The sequence below is a fragment of the Ixodes scapularis genome, unplaced genomic scaffold (genome assembly GCF_016920785.2).
Source record: "Ixodes scapularis isolate PalLabHiFi unplaced genomic scaffold, ASM1692078v2 ptg000597l_1___fragment_3__unscaffolded, whole genome shotgun sequence".
In the NCBI taxonomy this organism is placed as follows: domain Eukaryota; kingdom Metazoa; phylum Arthropoda; class Arachnida; order Ixodida; family Ixodidae; genus Ixodes; species Ixodes scapularis.
This window is the reverse complement of record NW_024610008.1, coordinates 341,929-362,715: the sequence shown is the minus strand read 5'-3', so window position 1 is coordinate 362,715 and position 20,787 is coordinate 341,929. Positions and strand designations below refer to the sequence as shown.

Genomic DNA, 20,787 nt, shown 5'->3' with positions numbered 1-20,787 from the left:
CAGTATAACCAGCATGACCAGCATGCCAAACTGGGCATACTGGGGCAATAACCCAGCTTGAAGCTGGGACCAGATCAACCAGCATGACCAGCTTGCCAAGCTGGGCATGTTGGGGCAATAACCCAGCTTGAAGCTGGGACCAGCTTAAGCTGGTTTTTTCAATAGGGCTCTACAGCGATCACCTCTCACTTTTTGAATGAAAAGCGAAAGTCATGCTAAGATAAGAAGTGACCCACTCTATCCACCCAAAACAAATAGAACATTACATTCTTTGTGGACGAAAAAACTCTTGTGAGACCGGTTGCCCGCGTGACGAGTCATCCTGTGACGAATGTTCCTGTGCGACGAATCATCCTGTGACCAATCGTCCTGTGACGAGTGCGCATGTGACGAATGTACCGTATTCCTACTCTAGTTGCTAAGTCAAATAAATATTTGCAGCTTGTGAGAATATGTTTGCGTGACGATTTACCGTTCGCACCACTGACAGATGTTAGCGAATCCTTCATGTTCGTGGCTCACAGTTATCGGTACCCCTTCAGATGGACTTCATCATATATCTATATCTATATCTATCTATCTATCTATATATATATAAAGTATATATATATATATATCTATATATATTGCTTCCAGGGCGTTGTAACAATCACAAGCATTCGAGAAAAAAAAATCTTATTGAGTACGCGTGATTTTGGGCGCCGCAGCTCTAAAGATGCCTGATAAATGTCGTCTAGCTTGGGGAAAAAACAATCCTTTTTGTTGTACGTTTGACTAGCGTATGCTCGCAGCCCGTTTCCTGTCTGTTTTTGTCTATACTCCGTTTCACCGTAATTTGGCAAACCTCAGTTAGAGCTGCTGTGAGGGAATCACAGTCGCGGAGCAAAGCACGTGACAGCTACTTTTAGAAGCAGTTCTATGGCACCTGGAGCGCGTTTCCGACTGGTGTGTTTAGCGTCCTATCCCGCCCACATATTAAAAGTGGTCCCGCAGTGGTAAAAAATGACGTCACAGAAGCCGGAGTGTCATGCTGTTGTCTGTCGCGGTCCTGGCGATTCATCGTAGAAATGCTGGCGAAAAGCACAAGCGAACGGAAGTGTCCCTGTCGCGATGGCGTCCCAACGAAAAACAATTATGCAATTTTGACGTTTTTGTAATTCGGTAATTTAAATAACCGTATATTTTTTTAAGGAAGTGAAGACATCATAATTAAAGAGGAACTTCCATGCTAAAACATGCAGTGAGAAGGGAAGCCAACTACATTTTTTAATGTCCAAAAAAAAAAGAGGCTATGCAGGATCGTTCGTACAGTTTTTTTTCTGGCACATTATGTGATGTTTTCTAACGCGAAAGTACCGACGTAGAAATGCTGTGGAGACGACATTAAAAAAAATTTTTGAAGTGAACCCAGTCTTGTAGTGAAACGAATAAAAAAGACAAATATTTAACGATTTTTTATGGTAAATGTTTCACCTCTAAGTAGAACTTCAACCAAGTGGCGGTTACGCGCTTTCATGTCCATTTCAACGAAGTTGGGAGAACGATGTATCGCGTCTTGTGAATACACATGTGGAGCAGCATGTTTATGTTAGAGGCATTGTGTGTAATCGCTGCGCAGTACCTGCCAAAAGATATTATTTGGGCACAGTCTCCGTTTCCGTCTAGGTGTGCTACGAATACAGCAACTCTGTTCGTAGAAGAAGTGATGAGGAAATAGCGTGCCCTTGATGATACGATTGTGATTATAAAATACAATTTTTAATGAACCAATAATTGCCGACCTGTCCAGTCGCCTGGAACCCCGAAAACTACTATCGTTCTCTGGAAAGTTAATTAGCTAAACCTACACCAGTTCCCGAATCCAACAAAGCATGTGTGAAGTTTAGAGCTGTAGATAGCTCTGCAAACAGTGTATACTTATGTGCAAATATTCGTCTGACAGTTTTGCAACGTTGGAAAGCATCAGAATGATTCACAATCACTGCGGAGTTGCTACTCGGGAAGTTAAGACTGGTATTTGGGAGAAACGGACCGTGGGCATTTGAGACAGGGGAACTGCCGCGGGACAAACGTGCTACAAACGCATACCCTTCCAAGGTCGTCGCTGGGGCGACCGCGTGCGCCCAAGAAACCTTTCTTTTCTTCTCTTTAGGGGAGGGGGGGGGGGGGGGGAGTGGTGAAGCGCTGATAATCTTCCTCCTTTGTGGCTTTTGACAGACGCACAACGAGACTGGCAGAACAAGCGCATGATTCATTTCTTTCGATGGAGGCGTTCTGTCTGTGTATGTGAACATGATTTTTTTTCCCTTTTAGTAGTTAGTGTTTCTTGCCTTGACTCGGGTCCCAGTGGGTGAGTGGTCGTTGTATGCCCATTATTTATTTATTTTTTTAGTTTATGGTAGTTTTTGCGCTGATGGGGGGTATCAAGGTAGACGAAAAAAAAAAGAAATTGTGCCTCGACAAAAAAAAAAAAAAAGAAAAGAAACAAAAAAAGTTGTTGCGATCAGGAGCGTTTTCAAAGCTTGGAGCCCCTCGCCTTCGTTCGCGTGACATGTCGCTCGCTTTCGCGTAGCACATCTCAATTCTGAAGGCCACGGTGTTTTTCAAGGAAGGAGGCGATTTTAGGTGCGTGCAGTGTTACCAAAGGTGCAGGAATGAAAGCGTAACCCAAGCACTTGAAGAGAAGGGGAAGACGGAGCTCTCTTTTTATCGGGACTCTCTTTTATGGGTCTCCACGTCGCGATTGTCCTACAATATCAACTTTCATTTATTTCTCGCTCGTGGCTTCCAAGTACTGCGCGCAACTTTTGAGATTGGGCATAGTTATAGCTGATTAACACGGTGCATATTCTAACACACAATAGTTTTGCAAAATCAAGGTTTCGCTGAAATGGATAACTCGCTCGTACAGTTCGACACGCAATACCTTTCAGGTATTGACTCGCGAGAGATGCTCCCAACACGGCTGAGTCTGGTGGTGTTCCAGACCTAACATCTACATTTTGTTGCCTTACCTGTTACTATTTCGCGCGAAATTTGCGCCATATCGAAATGAAAGCGCATGATGAAAGTGGCGCTTGTTTTCCGAAATTTCACGCCAGCTCGTTGTCTTCGCTGGTACCTTGAGCGTTTCCCAGCGATGCAGACCGTTCAACAAGAAAAAAGCGTACGATGGCATCATTCGATCGTACACTCATTACTTCTATAATACCGAGCCGTCTCGTATCCTTCTGTTTTTCTTTCATGGTACTAATTTATTTCTGCGCATTACGGCTGTTACGACGCTAAGTCGGGCTGCACCCTCGAATTTGAACTTAGCTTAGATCAGGGACAGACCAGTGTAAATCAGGAAAATATAATTAACACTGTAGCAAAGTAAATCCATCATATCGATCGGAAATACGATTTGACACATTCATCTGAACACATACTGTGCACAGCGAATGCAGTAGAGAGTCAGCGTGCAAAACGCCGCCACACTAGGCTACCATAACATCTAAGCGATTTTTGCATAGCACCGAGCACGGAAAAGAGAAAACAGATATTCATTCACATAAACGAAGCAAATTTTTTTAAAGCCCGGACACTCCGTACGTCCAACCTAGCTAAGGTTATCAATAGACTCGACCATGTCATTTGTCGAAACAGATAAAAGACGTTGGCAAAAATGATTATACTGAATAAGTGAATCTAACGCACGTATTTTTCCAACCGACGGTCGCCCGCCTTCAATACCATTTCCAATTGTCACTGCGCACCTTGGACACATTTTGGGAAGCAATACATAATTACATCGCCGCCCGAGGTCTTCATTGAACGTGTAGTGCTGACCAAAATACAATGCTAACCTGACTCTAAATCGCTCGCCGCAAAGGACGATTTCGAAGAGGCGGTACTCTAAATCACTTGAGATAAAAAAAAAAAAAAAAACAAGGAATAGAGACGAGCGTCGTAAAAAAGGAGACCGACATTTTTATTCCTACCTCCGAACAGAAACGAGCGCCATCCACTGCATCACACAGAGTAGAGGCCGGACTCGGCCACCGCGCGTATTATGACTGACGTCCGATGCTATGCACTCTGAGCTGACTGACCGCAGACATACCAAGCGCGCGCGAGGGAGGGAGAAACTTCCTCCGTCAAGAGAACACGGCACATTTTGGGGATCTATTTCACGTAGCAGATAACGCGGGCCTTTTCACACTTCGATACTGGCGCCACCTAGAAGTTGCTCGTTCAACCACGTTACGATCCGCGCGCCATCTGGTGGCTGAAACGGACGAATAAATAGAGGTACCGCGCCCTCTTAACCTCGTGATACGATTGGACAGCTGGACTAAATGATGTTGTAGCCTCCGCTGCGGTGTATCGGAAGGGGAAACGGAGTATAGTCGCTACAAGCGTAAACAGAGCTTACCGTGTACAACTTTCGCGAGAACCTCGTCGTGGGTGGTCGGCAGAGCGCATCGGTTGCACGTTTGAGCGGGTTCAAGTCCCAACTTTAAGTCCCCGAGCGTTATAACCAAACTAATAGCTGGTTTGTTCAAACTTCTCACCCATTTGGTTAAACTGCTCACCGGCTTGAACAAACTGGCGAGCAGTTTCAAACCGGTTCCGGCCTCGCTGTGCTGGCCAACATTTTCGCCTACCGCTACGCTCGAACAAAAAAGTAGTTTTATGAAACCCGTGAGCCATTTGACCAAACCAATGACCAGTTTGCCTGAAGCGGACAACAGTTTGACTAACCCTCTGAGTATCTGGATTACACCGACGAGGAGCTCGGATATGCTCCTAAGCGTAGGTTTGAACTGGATACCGTTATGGTTGAACGGGTACCGGTATGAACCAGTTGAAATTTCAAACGGTTTTCTTGAGAAGGGGTCAAGCTATTTTAGATGGCATATATATTGGACCAAGAAAGAAGTTTCCTCGGTAGCCAGACGCCCTTTTCAAAAGGGTGCCGTGTCGAACGAGCACCCATATCAAACGTCTACCTGCGGCACCAGCATTAAACCGGTAGCACAATTTCATAATACCATATGGTTTGAATGAGTCGACCAGTTTGCCACTTGTTGGAATTCCAAACTTTTCTTTAGCACGGTTACTATGGCAACATGACCGAAACACTGCACACAAACAGTTGTTCAGAGCCAACCGTATTCAAAAAACCAGCTTAAGCTGGTCCCAGCTTCAAGCTGGGTTATTGCCCCAGCATGCCCAGCTTGGTATGCTGGTCATGATGGTTGATCTGGTCATACTGGTCATGATGGTTGATCTGGTTATACTGGTCATGCTGGTTATATGGTCCCAGCTTCAAGCTGGGTTATTGCCCAGCATGCCCAGTTTGGCATGCTGGTCATGCTGGTTGATCTGGTCCCAGCTTCAAGCTGCGTTATTGCCCCAGCATGCCAAGTTTGGCATGCTGGTCATGCTGGTTAAACTGGTCATGCTGGTGAACTTACTTACCAACCAGTTTAACCTGTTTAAATTAATACACAGGATAAACAAGCCAAGCTCTGCAGAAAAGCCAACTCGGCATCCAATTTATTAGTTTCGAACTTGCGGCCCCCTCACAAAAACTCAGATGCCACACATCCTTGGCGCTGACAGAGTACTAACCGACGCAACTACCTTTCAACACGAAAAATACTAGACACACACAAAACAGGCAATAGCAAACGAAAATGCTACACGGATGAGAGAAGCGAACCTGGGTCCCGCCAGTGATGGGGGCGAAGCGGCAACTTGCCTGGTCGGCAGAGGCAAGGAAATTCGTGCGGCTTCGATGGCATTGGCGATACTCCTCGGCACCACCGTAATTCTTGAGCACACACACGTTCGAAGACACGAAGCGACGCCTTAGTCGGGACGTCCGACATCTTCCCGCACTGAACGGACTGCCGCTCGCTGTCTCCTCGAAACCCGCCTCGCTTGCACCGTCGTTCAAGTAGTCTTCACACAACGCGCACACAGCCGCCGATTCGAAAATTTGTCCAAGATAGCCAAACGGGTCGCAAATTCTCCATTCCTGCCGCTCTCTCTCTCTCTCTCTTTTCTCACACACAAAGGTAGCTTGCAGCGCGCCTGACGCGCCCAGTCGTCTACCAAAAACGAGAGGACAAAGAACAGGACGTGGCCTCTTTGACGCGCGCACTCCCAGCTACGCCACTTCGTCTATCTCTAGCCGATCTTGGCGTGCGCGCTCCCAGCATGACCAGCTTGACCACCTCGATTTTTAGTTCGACCAGATTCACCAGCTTGTCTCCCCGCATGACCAGCTTGTCTCCCAGCTTGACCACATTGGCTCCATGGAAAACCAGTTTGACCAGTTAAGACCAGACTGGCTCCCAGCTACACCAGATTGAATCTAAAACCAGATTCTGGGGAAACCATGCTGGTTTTTACTTAAACCAGACTGACCAGCTTAAATTCTAGCTTGCCCAGCTTAAACCAGCTTGATTGCAAGTTAAACCAGTTTGACTACCAGATTGACCAGATTGACTAGCTTAGTTACCAGCTTGGCCAGTTTGATTTTCATGCTGGTTTTTCCAATAGGGAAACCATTTTATACTCACTCTACATAAAGATACAGGCACTTAGAGAGCGAGCAGATAGCTCGCGCGCAAATCTGTAGAGTATGTATTGTGACCGGATTTGTTGATCATATGTTGACGTTATATTTTTTTTTAAAATCAAATATAGATCGTACTTACCTGTACACTTCCTATGAATGCTTATAGACACACATATAGCAGACAGCGTTTAATACGTGATATTATATTTACCTTCGACGAAAACGTGCAGTGTGAGAACCGCAGCGAAAATTGCTAAAAACATTAGTTTTATCATACTTTCCAGGTCTTCCACCTAAAACAATAAAAAAACAAGAAAACAAAACATGGCAGTTTCAACCTAAGGGAGTGCTATACGTATACTTGCAATGTCTCTTTGACAGATTCAAATAGATTGCCAAATAACTGTGATGTTTCAATCATTCTTATTAAAATAAAATTTAGTATTCAATTGAACGACGAATTAAGATTAATTAAATATTTTAAACCACTGTATAGGGACAAACTTTAATTGGAATTAAAAATATTTTGTTTTCCCATACAAATAGTGATATAAATAGCAACCAGTGGAGGGCACAGTTCTATGTGGAATTTGTCCCCGTACCCTCTGATAGATTTTAGCTTTTTTTCTTTTACACCAACCCGCGACAGCATCTCTGCCATTTATTTGTCCTCTAACGCTTCCTCCTCACCTTTCTACGTCCTTCTCGCACTGGTGGTAACGGTAGGGCAGAAAAAATAGAAAAAGAAAGCGCCCAGGTGAAAATTTAGGTAGAATTCATTATACATTGTAGCCAGTCGTTCCTTAACTGACTAACCAAATAGGGCAAACCTTTGAATATTACAGCGTTATTTGATTCATTATTGCGAAATCATGAATTGTCCAATGGAGCGAAACCGGCGTTGGCTTGGACCGCAAAAGACAGGAATCTAAATAAACTACAGTTAAAATGGCTGCAGCACGTTCTCATTGGCTGCGACGCGTCATATCAGGTACTTTGTCAGGGAAGTCGGCGGGGCGCTCAAGGTCGAAGTGGACGCACCTAAAAAAACACAAAGAAAAGCACAGCAACGCAGGTGCACCGTCACGGAAGGCCTGTAGCCGGCGGAGTTCACCGCGTCTGCGCAGTGGGGGAAGGTGATGTCACCGCCGGAGCGTCGTGTGCCATAGGAAGACGTGGTGCGGTGCTTCTAGGATTCCGCTGCGTGTAGGAATGCTTTCACATTCCTTCACGCAAGCAGTCTTAAGCGTCTTCCTGTTATGTGTGGGCTGTCATCGCGCGACGCAGCAGAGGCTGGTTGCACTATCTCTCTACGGGGCGCGGTGCCGCCGGGGTTGAGATGCGCTCCGATAGTAAACCGAAACTTAAAAATCCGTCGAATTTGTGCGGTTTTTCACAACGCCGTAATGTGGTGCGCGTGCCTTCCATCATTCTCCAATTTCTTGATTTAGTTTTTTTCGATAATGCTGAGCAATTTTCTAATTGAATCTATGCCCTTGAACACAATATTAAGAAAGTCAAGTAAACAAAAAATAGTTAACAGCTTAGTTATCACGGACTTTAATAATTTTCCTAAATGGGCCCCTGGCCCAGGACCAAAACGCCACAATCATTTTCTCGTTGTGATGAGTATTTTTGGCAGAAGCGATTTGGCCTGCGTTTCGTGAAAGGCCCTATATATGTATATTGTAAAATTTGCACCTCCTTCAGAAACTTCGCCAGTCGCATACACGTTCGATTTATTAAACCAATAGTGCATAATTTTTGTTCCACATATATGGCCATGGAGCTGAGTGTTCAGCATCGCGTGTCTGTATAGCCAATATTGGCTTTTAGATGTTCGCAGGCACATAGTGCGTGCGTTTCTTAGCGTACAAAATTTGCTTTCCGTGGAGCAGGGAGTTCAATGGACAAATTTGTTCAGTACAAAGTTTGGAAAACGCGACTAAAAAACTAAAAAGGCTGGAGAAGAAAGGTCGAGCTATAAAAAGTTTGAATTATGAATCAGGTTTTTTACGAAAACCAGAACGACTTAAATGGCTTTTTTTATAGGTTTTATTTTTTTTTTCATTGCAACTTGGCTGATTTTAAATACTTCGAACTGTTTCGTCCTGCCTTTTTTACGCATTCTTCTAACATTAGTTTTGGTGTTTAGTTCACGTAAACTTAAATGGGTTCCGTACGTATGAAACAGGATAATACCATAATTAGAACGAGCATACGGCCGACAGAGACACATGCTTCTTTTCGCCAACAAAGTGTATGCTCTTCTGCGTTCAAACGTGTAACCTTTCCCACAGTTACAACAGTAATGTACTATTTATAAGCCACCTCACTGAACTCCTGTTACAATACCACTCTACTGTGGAAGACAGTGGTAACAGAAAGCAATTAGATTGCAGAAAAAAACTTACGTGGTTCTGTTTTACCTCAAGAACGATGAAGTGGTGGTCAGCACTCTGAAAAGCAATTCTTACATCTTTTATATCATAGCGAGAAGTAACGTAACAATAGAGATTGCTAAGGCTATATTGTATAAAATACTTGAGAACAAGAACAATGAACAATTGAGAAAAAGAAAACAAATTTTTTTAATATTGTTTAACACTAACACTGTTGACAGAAAACCACAAAACTATACCGACCAAAAACCACCTGTTCACTGAAAATTCGGCTTACGAATCTTTGCTTTCTGACGCCCTTTTCTTTTTGGAAAAATTGCTTTTGGATATCAGCCTCTATTGTTTGCATTTAGTTTAGCTAGCGGATGTGCGTGCGCACTGCTTTATTGTTTATTATAAATTGTAACAGGTAATTGAATATATTTTTTATTGAAATGTGCTAATTAAGTTACCTCAAAGTAATTATTAGTGTAAATTTTGCAAATGGCAAATAAAAAATATTGTTGAAGTAGTGGCCATTATCCTAGTTACAAGCAATGTGTCAGTGTATTGTGTGCCTGCATTTAAAATGCACCAAGCTTGAAGGGAGTGCTTAATATTTAAAAACCAATTATGATATTGTCACGGGTGGTGACTAATAAACAAGAAATAAACAGGAATAAATAAACGTTTAATGTGGCGAACTTGTGCCAAAAATAAAGAAGGAGACAGAAGAAAGCAGAGCGTCGCGGGCGTCGAAGTCGGCGTGTCAGCAGAATCGAGCGCTAGGGCGAGACTGACTCGACAAGGTCGCGGGCGGCCTCTTATCTAAAGTGCGTCGCTATCTCGAAGATTCGGCGAAAGCGGTTCGAGCGTCGCGTGATCGGGGCGAGAATGAAGACGTACTTTCTAGAAAACAAAAGCAGGGATAAATGATAGAAGTTACGTGCGGTACATGAATAAACGGGAACTTTCTGGAGGACCGTGACCGAGCGTTTCTTTCTCAGCCTTGCGCGCGGCATTACTCCCCCCTTTAAAAGTGCATCGCCCCGATGCAGTGTAAAACAAATCAAAATAAAAAAGAACGATAAACTAAAGAGTCTTTTGGAGCACAAAAGGTCCACAGTCCTATCGAGCGTAGTACGGCTTCAGGCGCACGACGTGGACGACCTCAGGTCGTGGTGGGCGGCGTGACGATGTTCGTGTTCCGTCGGGCATCACCTCGTAGTTCAGCTCGCCGAGGCGACGAAGTACCTTGTATGGTCCAAAGTACCGTTCCAGCAGTTTCTCACTGAGGCCGCGGCGACGGATGGGCGTCCAAACCCACACCCTGTCTCCGGGCTGGAAGTGAACGTCCCTGCGACGAAGGTTGTAGCGGCCCGCGTCGGCGCGTTGCTGGTCTTGAATCCTGAGTCGGGCGAGCTGGCGGACTTCTTCGGCCCGTTGAGCAACCACCTGGGCGTCGTCGCTCTCACTGTCAGCTGGCTCATGGGGCAGCATCGCGTCCAGCATGGTCGTTACTTTGCGCCCATGCACCAGTTGAAAGGGTGTCACTCCGGTGGTCTCTTGTACGGCCGTGTTGTAGGCAAATGTGACGTACGGCAACACCTCGTCCCATGTCTTGTGCTCCACGTCGACGTACATGGAGATCATGTCGGCGATGGTTTTGTTGAGTCTCTCCGTCAGCCCGTTGGTCTGCGGGTGGTACGCCGTGGTGCGACGATGGCTGGTGTGGCTGAGACGAAGGACTTCTTGCGTCAGCTGGGCCATGAATGATGATCCACGGTCTGAGATCAGGACTTCGGGAGCGCCGTGCCGGAGGACAATGGACTCGATGAAAAACTTGGCGACTTCAACAGCCGTTCCTGATGGAAGGGCTTTTGTCTCGGCGTACCGCGTGAGATAATCGGTTGCGACGATTATCCATCGGTTTCCTTGCGTCGACGGTGGGAAAGGTCCGAGTAAATCCATACCGATTTGCTGGAATGGGGCAGATGGCGGCGCAATAGGCTGAAGAAGTCCTGCCGGTCTCGTCGGTGGCTTCTTCCTTCGTTGACACTCGTGGCAAGATCGGGTGTAGTGGTGTACTGTCTTCGCAAGCTTGGGCCAGTAGTACTTTTCGCGTATCCTCGCAAGAGTCCTGCTGTAACCAAGGTGTCCCGCCGTCGGGTCATCGTGGCAGGCTTGAAAAATTTCTTCTCGAAAACTGGAAGGGATCACCAACAGCCACGCCGTGTTGCTGTCGCTGAAGTTCTCCTTGTGCAGTACGCCTTGTCGGATGGAGAAGGTTGGCAGTGTTCGAACAAAACCGCGGGGAACGGCGCTTCCTTGCCCCTCAAGGTGTTCGATGAGTGCTCGCAGCTCAGGGCCGTCTCGTTGGAGTGCTGTCATGTCGCTTACATCCAGAGCGCCGAGGAAACACTCATCGTCGTCCTCTTTGGTGCAGGCAGGACCGGCCTCGACTGGGGCCCTTGACAGGCAGTCGGCGTCATTGTGCTTCCGGCCGGACTTGTGCACCACGGCCATGTCAAACTCCTGCAGTCGTAGGCTCCACCGAGCGAGGCGTCCGGAGGGGTCCTTCAGATTCGCCAGCCAGCAGAGCGAGTGGTGGTCTGTGACTACGCGAAAAGAACTTCCATACAAATATGGGCGAAACTTTGTTATTGCCCATACGACAGCGAGGCACTCCTTTTCAGTCGTTGAATAGTTCCTCTCCGCTTTAGACAGCGTCCGACTTGCGTATGCGATAACTCGCTCGGCTCCGTCCTGCACTTGGACTAGTACCGCACCCAGTCCGGTGTTACTGGCGTCGGTGTGGATCTCGGTTTCAGCAAACTGGTCGAAATGGCCAAGAATCGGGGGCGTCTGGAGTCTTCGTTTGAGCTCGTCGAATGACCTCTGGTGTTCTTCTGTCCACTCGAACTTTACGGCGTCCTTCGTGAGGTGTGTCAGCGGTGCGGATAGCTTGGCGAAGTCTCGAACAAAGCGCCTGTAGTAGGCACAGAGTCCGAGAAATCTTCTCACGGCCTTCTTGTCAGACGGCGGCGTAAATGCAGCTACGGCGCGGGTCTTCTCGGGGTCAGGTAGAACACCCTTGTTGTTCACGACGTGGCCAAGGAACTTTAGTTCCCCATAGGCGAACCGACACTTTGTTGGCTTGAGTGACAGGCCGGCGGTCTTGATGGCTTGAAGCACGGCTCGAAGTCGTCTGAGGTGTTCGTCGAAATCTCGTGAGAATACCACGACATCGTCCAGGTAGACGAGGCAGCTCTGCCATTTCAGACCTGCCAGCACGGTGTCCATGACGCGCTGGAAGGTGGCTGGTGCTGTACAAAGTCCGAACGGCATCACTTTGAATTCGTATAGTCCGTCGGGAGTGACGAAGGCAGTTTTCTCCCGGTCATGTTCGTCGACTTCAATCTGCCAATAACCACTCTTCAGGTCCATCGACGAAAAATATCGGGAGTGGCGCAGTCGGTCTAACGTATCATCGATGCGGGGGAGCGGATAGACGTCCTTCTTTGTCACGGCGTTCAGTCGACGATAGTCCACGCAGAACCGCAGGGTTCCGTCCTTCTTCTTTACAAGGACGACTGGGGACGCCCATGGGCTCCTTGAGGGTTGAATGATCTCGTGGTGGAGCATCTCCTGGACTTGATCTTGAATCACTTTCCTTTTCTTTAAGGAGACTCGATACGGCGACTGGTGGAGAGGAAGTGCGTCGTCGTCGGTAACAATGCGATGTTTCGCCATTGGTGTTTGGCGAATCTTCGATGTCGTGGCAAAACAGTCACTGTATTCGGCAAGGAGATCAACCAGTTGCCGGCGCTTCGTAGCTGGGAGCTCGGGGTCGTGCTCTTCTGCTGTGGCGACGAGGTTGCCTCGGAGATTGCGGTGACCACGGCTGGCGCCTGAAGCTCCTCGACGTGGCCCACGGTGGTACCCTTCGTTAGGTGCTGCGGCTCCTCTCGAAAGTTCGTCACAAGAACAGTTGTACGTCTTTCTTGGAGATCCGTTACGCCTCTTGCGACACCAATTATTTTTTCGAGGAGCAGGTGGACGCTGCCTTCCAGAAGAGCTTCACCGTGCTTGGCTGCGTCGGTTATAGCGGTGACGAAAACACTCGACCGCGGCGGTAGGTTCACATGGTCGGCGATAACTCGGATCGCGGTTGATGCCGTGTTGCTCCCCACCGGCGGTAAAACAGGTTTTCGCAGCGTCAACTTGTTTGCACCGAGGTCGATGACGGCGCAATACTCGCAGAGGAAGTCCATTCCGAGGATAACGTCCCTCGAACAGTCTTGCAGAACGACGAACTTCACAGGGCACGTTTCACCGTGGATCTCGACGCGAGCAGTGCATCTCCCGACTGGCGTGATGAGCTGTCCTCCGGCGGTTCGTATTTGGGGTCCATCCCACGGCGTCATGACTTTTCGCAGGCGGCGAGAGAGCCTCCCACTCAAGACTGAGTAGTCTGCTCCGGTGTCCTCGAGTGCCGATGAGTCGAGGCCGTCGATAACAACGTTTAAGTTGTTGGACACCGAAGCAGGAGCGTCGTTGTGATGCGTATCGTCGGGAGAGTGGGAGCGCTCCGTCGTTCGTGGAGGCTCTTTACGTCGGTCGTCTTCGGCAACTCCACCTCCAGGGGTTGCCGCGCCTAGTTTCCCCGGCGAGGAGCGAGGGGCGACTGGCTTTCACGTCGGGGTCGGTGCATCGGCGAAGCTGGACGTCGCGGTGACGGCGACCGGAACTCTCGGCGGGACGCAGGCTCGGGGGACTGGGGTCGTCGCAGGTACTCGTCGATCTCCCGAGGGCGTTCACCATACCGGGGGCGCGGGTCGCTTGGGTGGAATCCGCGCAGCCCGAGTCGACGGTATGGGCATCGGCGGTAGGTGTGGTCTGCCTCCCCGCAGTGGAAGCACAGAGGGCGTCGGTCGGGCGTTCGCCACACATCGGTCTTCCGGGGTGCACGGGGCTCCTGGCTGGCGTACTGGGGCTGGTCGTCGTGGCGTCGGTCGTGCTGCGGCGCAGGAGACTGGCGTCGGGGCGGCGCGACATAGGCGCGAGGAGGAGGCGGTGGCCGTCGGGCCACTGCGGCGTAAGTTAGCGCGGGTTCTTCGGAGACTGCTGCGCTGATGGGAGCCTCTGGTTGAATGGCTCTCTGCACCTCTTCCCGCACGATCTCAGCGATGGAGAGCGAAGCTGGTCGGTCCGCGGCGGGTAGTAGCTTTCGCAGCTCCTCCCGGACGACGTCGCGAATGATCTCGCGAATGCTTGGGATGCTGGACCCAAGGTCGCAAGCGGACGGCGGAACCGCGCTGACGCCGGGTAGCCTCTGGTAGTGGCTGGCTCGGGCTTGCAGGGCACGCTCGGTGCTCGTTGCCTCGGCGACAAAGTCTTCGACAGTTGTCGGAGGGCTGCGGACAAGGCCACGAAAGATGTTTTCTCTCACGCCCCGCATGAGGATTCGTAGCATCTTCTCCTCTGTAGCCCGAGGGTCGGCGCGGGCGCTCAGGCGCAGGACGTCCTCTACGAAGCCGGTGACACTCTCGTTGGGGCCCTGGGTTCTGGTTCGCAGTAGGTCCTCGGCTCTCTCTCGGCGGTGGTGGTTGATGAAGGCAGCCTTGAGATCGTTCTTGAAAATGTCCCACGACGTCAGGGAGGTCTCATGATTCTCGTACCAGTGCTTGGCAGTCCCCTCAAGCGAAAAATAGACATTGTGTAGGCGCTGCTCGTCTGTCCAGCAATTGTGGCGGGCAACGCGTTCATACTGGTCAATCCAGTCTTCGACGTCTTCGTACTGCTCGCCGTGGAATGGAGCCGGTGTCCGAGGAGCGACGGGTAGGTAGACGACGGCAGGAGCGGCGGGGGTCTGCGACTGGTTGGCCATCGTCGGCTGCCTGGTCCTGGGTGGTAAAGGTCCGTATTCCGGGTGTAGCCCTTGGGTTCGGCGACTTGATCGAGTCTCGATCTGGTCTTCGTTGGGTCCTCGGGAGCTTGGGTTCGGACTTGCAGTGCGGGAACTTGGGGGCTGCGCTGCACGAACATGCGGTACCCCGCACCTCCACCAAAATGGCACGGGTGGTGACTAATAAACAAGAAATAAACAGGAATAAATAAACGTTTAATGTGGCGAACTTGTGCCAAAAATAAAGAAGGAGACAGAAGAAAGCAGAGCGTCGCGGGCGTCGAAGTCGGCGTGTCAGCAGAATCGAGCGCTAGGGCGAGACTGACTCGACAAGGTCGCGGGTGGCCTCTTATCTAAAGTGCGCCGCTATCTCGAAGATTCGGCGAAAGCGGTTCGAGCGTCGCGTGATCGGGGCGAGAATGAACACGTACTTTCTAGAAAACAAAAGCAGGGATAAATGATAGAAGTTACGTGCGGTACATGAATAAACGGGAACTTTCTGGAGGACCGTGACCGAGCGTTTCTTTCTCAGCCTTGCGCGCGGCAATATAGCCAACGTACCGCTGTAAACGAAAAAACCCTGTTAAATATTTCAAAGGAAACTGTTTTATAGAGAAAACTCTAAAGTACTACCTGGTGAAATATGACAGAAAGCAATGATTTTTTTTTTCAAATGTGGTTTTTGTTTACATAATACCGCTGACCTACCTCAAATTACTAATGAGTTTTTACATAGGAAGAACTAATACGGACCCTGTATAGAATGTAATACCTGTTTTTATGGCTAGTGACAAACTATATCGCAAACCTGCTTTTTCACAAAAATTTAGCCTGTATAATATGGTTGATCCAGAAAACAATCCATTAAAAGGCACATTGAAACAAAAAAGAAACATTTTTGTGAAAACGTATCGGACACGTATTTCGTGCAAACAATTTAAACGAAACAACGTAGCGAGATATTTACGCCGGCAGGCGCAATTTAGGTGGCGATAACCATACTCGAGGTCCCCTCCACCTACTAGCCAAAGGAACGTGGCCAGCTACGGTCCTTTTCTCTACTCGTATTTGTTAGAGAAATGATTGACGTGAAGAATGTTGGTTGTAAAATAAATTCTCCGGGCTGTAAGTGTCTTTTATGCAATGTATTCTCGTGTTTCAAAAACAAACAATATAGATAGCCATTAATGTTTTAAGAAATATCACATGATCCCCTTGTCCCCTTTGGTTTCAAACAATAACAAACATGGCGGCCTGTGTCGGCGTCTAGCAGTTTCTTACTCCGCATAACTTGTTAATTTTCTTTATTTTTATAAGTGCGATCTGTTTTATGTTCACCGATATATTCAGAGGGAGAGCTTCAGAGGAAGGCCCCGACTTGTACTTGTTTACACCGTGTGGAACAATTTCTCGAAAAATGAATATAAGCAAATTGAACTGGTACAAAGGCGTTTAGTTTGAATAGTCTATGATAGGCACTTTCCCGGGACACTAATATTTGAATACCATTTGCTTGCTATGGTTCTGAATCTCAGCACTCTAAGTGGGCGTATAATGTGCCGAGATGCCGTTTTTACAAAAATTCGTCTAATACCATACAAATGTACCAGACTTCTGGACAGCGTGAAGTCACGTACTTTAGCTAAATTCACGCGACATTGTGAAACGTTTCATCCCGACAAGCAATTTTAAATGACACAGTGTCATCGAATTCAACTTCTTTTTTTGTAATATCCATGTTAAGCACTTTTTTCCCCATGCCTTTTTTACGTTTCAATAGCGGAATGTGCCTGCAATATGACTCGTTATAATTTAGGCTCTCTGATAGGCTATATTAGTGTTTAATGTTTTTGCATGTTAAATATTTTGGTATGTGGAAGTGGATTCTGTTGTGCACCAATGTCAGAACCTTCATTGTGTTTTTGGGCACGTAATTTACATCAGCATCAACATGAATCGACGTGGTTGGCAGCATACAACTACCGCAAGAACAGCTAGTACACACCAGAAACCTCGAGTGAAGCGAGTTAAAGAACGTTTCACGTTAAAAAGGGAGCATAGACAATCTCCCGAAGTCGCCTGTCGTACGCTGTCTGCTTCCGCGACACCGTCGTTGTTATCACCCCGCTCACAGCTTGGCTGAGATTCATATCCGTCATAGCTTGCTCCGTCTTTACTCACTTCAGAAACCCCCAGAGATTCGGTGAAGCACAGCTAACGTTGGCTTGCAGAATTACATAGGGGGCATTATAAATACCAGATAATCATCGTTGATTTCGCGTGCGCGATGAAAATCATCAACAGTTACCTGTATTTACGGGTTTGCGAGAAGTCCCAGTGACTAATCACCCTGTGACGAATTGCTCTATGTGACGAATCACCCCGCTACGACTTGCCCTATTACGAATTGTCTTTCCACGAACGGCGCGTTAACCGAGGCAAGTGGGGACAACGTGCTAAATATAGATATCTAATAGGAGTCTTTATTTTCCCGCGTGATATCATTCCTAAATCCACTTTCCATTATGATTATCTTAAGGTGCGTGTTGATATTGTCACGAATGACAATTGATGAGGCGATAATAACTGAAGAAGCAAAACGTTTAATGGGGCGAACTTTTGCGCAAAAATAAAAAGAGAACAGAAGAAAGCAGAGCGTCGCGGGCGTCGAAGTCGGCGTGACAGCAGAGTCGAACGCTGGGGCGAAAACTGACTCCGGCTCGCCACGCGGAGCCCCTTATGTACATACGTGGCCTTCCGGAATAATCGGCGTAAAAAGGTCGACGAGTAGAACATTCGGACCTCGAAGAAGCGCCACGATTCTCAAAATTAGCAGAACACTAAATTGCAGGGATAAACGAAATCACGCCTCGCCCAGGAATCGGACTCTGGCTTTCCTAGTTGGAGGCAGGCACGATAACCGCTAGGCCACGCGCGCGCTGCCTGCTTGGCCAGCTGCGCGCGCGGCAATATAATGGCTGTGCGAAAGGATGTGTTTAGCTATACGGGAGGGTCCGTAATTCACAATGTCGAAATTGTGGCCGTAAGATCGCTTTTTCATTAAATTTTTAGTTCCCCAATATATTCTTTTTACACAGCGTGCAGCTCATGATGTTTATTGCACTAGGTTTGAGCTGTAGAGGTCAACCCTAGTGATTATCTTCGGTAATATCATTTTTATTGTGGACATCTTGGAGCGCCCGATTAATGACATTAATAAACATTTGTGTGTGGTTGTCAGGTAGGTGTTGATAAAACAGAGAGTTTTATAGCTGCGTTGATGACTTCCGTTAGTACTGTGCCCTGCTCATGATCATAATTCCGCCACCCTTCTCCGCCACCAAATACTGATGGCCTCTCTCGGCTTTAGCTATTTGAGAGCACGTTGTGCCTTCCTGGTTAAGTTCCTTTTTTGGTGAGTTAGCTCGTGCAAGCGAGTCAAAGATATTGTTTCAAACAGCTGGCCCATAGTTATCTATATACACGCTTGTTTTAGTTCAGTCCGGGGTCCTACAAGGCTTAAATCTAAAATTTGGTGTTGAACTCTCTAGATTTTCACTGTCCGCCTCCTTTTTTTATGAAAGTACGCCTGAGGGAGTAGTCATTGCAACTTGCAAGAACTGTTGTACGTCATCTAAGAATTCAAATTACTTTGCCGTAGGAGGCATGGGTATAAAACTAAGACTGAAGTTTTGTTGCGGTCAGAGGGACATCAGATAGGTTGAAAACAAAGCAGTCGTTAAATTTGATGGCAGCATTAGCTGGAAATTATGCAGTTTCTTGGAAAGCAAGCGGGACTCAAAATTAACCTCTGACAACCCTTACGAAAATGGCAGATCTGGACTTATATAAAAAAAAACAAATATAGACATATAAAAAAATTGGACAGATCTGGCCATATCAAGCACATCCGTTTACGTAAGCCTTATATAACCAGATCTGCCCAATTTTTTATATATCCATATCTGGGTCTGCCAAATAGGGGTATATCTGCCTCCCAAATCAGGGTGTTTTCTTTTTTTTTTTATTCTTGCAGATTTTTTTTTTTTTTTTTTTAAATCACGAAAGCTACACTTACGCGGTTTCTGCGAGTGAGTTATACCCCCAGGGTGACATTACGTGGGCGCTAAGCTCTGCGACTACTCGGCTAATTACTTAAAATTCACTGAAGAACTTTTCAATTAGTGAAAATAGACATACGGTTCCAATAACCAGCTAGCGGGGCGTCGTCCAAAATCCCTAAATCAATCATTTTCAGAAAGTCTTTCAGAGCGTGAGAAGCGCACTAAATCCACCACTCGTGAAGCAGGTACAAGGCTAGAGGTTTCGTTAAGGCGCCCGCGCAATTTTTCTGTCTCTTATCTAGCCCCAGCCTTGTACCTGGTCCACGAGTGGTAACTTGAGCGCACTACTGCGCTTCACACGCGCTCAGTCTTTCTAAAAATTACTGGTTAAGGGGTTTTGGACGACGCTCAGGAAGTTTATAACTGAAAGCATATGTCTATTTTCACTAATTAAACGTTAATTAATGAATTTTATTTATTTAGCCGACTTATCGTAAATATTAGCAAACTACATAACGTCCCCCTGGGCGTATCACTCTCGCACAAACCGCATAAGTGTAGCGTTCACTGCTTCTTTTAAAACAAATTTGCAAGAATAAAAAAAAAACAAAAAAAAACGGTATCCACCGTGCTGGTAGTTGACTCTTCGACCCTCCACAGCGGGAGCAATGGTAAACTGTGCCGCGCTCGGCTGCAGCAATTACCCGGTATCCCGACAATCGTTTCGTCGGCACGAACCGCGAGACAGAGTGTCCGTCAAGTTAGTGAAAGTACGAGTGGAAGGAGAGGCATTGTTTACCTAGCATTGTTTACCAGTATTTCGCAAAATCGTAACAATCTTTCTACAAGCGACTCGTAAAGCCGCTCGTCAAATTTCGGAACGCGTAATTAAGAGTCTGTGCTGCTGTTGTTTTTTGGCGACACGTCAAAACTTTGTCGGTGGCATGTCAAGACTTTCTGCTTGTAGCTCAATCGCACCAATGCCGAAACATTCTGCACAATGATTCTCCAGGCTGCCAGGAGATAGACACGGCCTAAATCTAGAGGTAATCTGGAAGAATACATTTAGGAAAAACGATCAATTGTCACGAAGTAGGTTGCAGCGCACTTACGTTGACGAGACGCGACTTGAAAGGTGTTGTCCAAGGGAGATGTCGACACGGCCACGGCAAAACCACCACTCGAACACAGAAACGAGAAGGTGCCCGTGAAGATTCAACACGATGTAGCACAAGCTGTCGTTTGTAGCACCGAACACTAAACGCATCGCAAAAAATTCTTGGGCTTCTTTGAAGAAATTGCTTGCAGAAGCAGACATACGCATCTGCCACAGAGGGAGAATTCACACGCCGAGCTTGGTCCGGCTAAACGCATTCCGAGATCGGCAACGGCTAATTCGTCATCCGTCAAACCGCGTGACCACTCGTTTTTTACAACGCTTTCAGCTCAGGGTGAGAGAAAAGGATCGAAGGAGAGGCCAAAACGGGGTTTCACGAACAAAAGGCTTATTTTTTGGGGCCACAACGAGGAGATGTGTCACATGTAACGAAGGTTGACAGTGCTGTGAATGCTATGTGTGGCCTTGGGCGCCAGGCAGGTGCGATGTCCTGCTTTGTCACCAGACTCTAGACTGTAGCCACGTGACCCTAACCGGAGACACGATTGGCCTAGAACACGCGTAGCGTCTACCCTGCTGTCAATACCGAGTGAACATACAGCTCTATGAAGTCTAGCTTTTGAACTCAAAACGACGCGAGTTTCAAGATACTATGTTTCACGCTGTATAACAATCATTATAATTTTGAAATGAAAAAGTTAACGCGACTATTTTTTTTTGTTCATGATGTCGACAAATAAATA

At 47.4% G+C, this 20,787-nt stretch overlaps 1 protein-coding gene across 1 annotated transcript in view; it reads right to left on the bottom strand.

Moving 5' to 3' along the window:
• LOC115316882 overlaps positions 1 to 6,849 on the bottom strand; it is a 31,615-nt gene extending 24,766 nt beyond the window's left edge. Inside the window, exon 1 of the mRNA XM_040217467.1 lies at positions 6,786 to 6,849. Coding sequence (XP_040073401.1) covers positions 6,786 to 6,849 — 64 coding nt within the window. The remainder of the gene's footprint in view (positions 1 to 6,785) is intronic.
• Between the last annotated feature and the right edge of the window lie 13,938 nt (positions 6,850 to 20,787).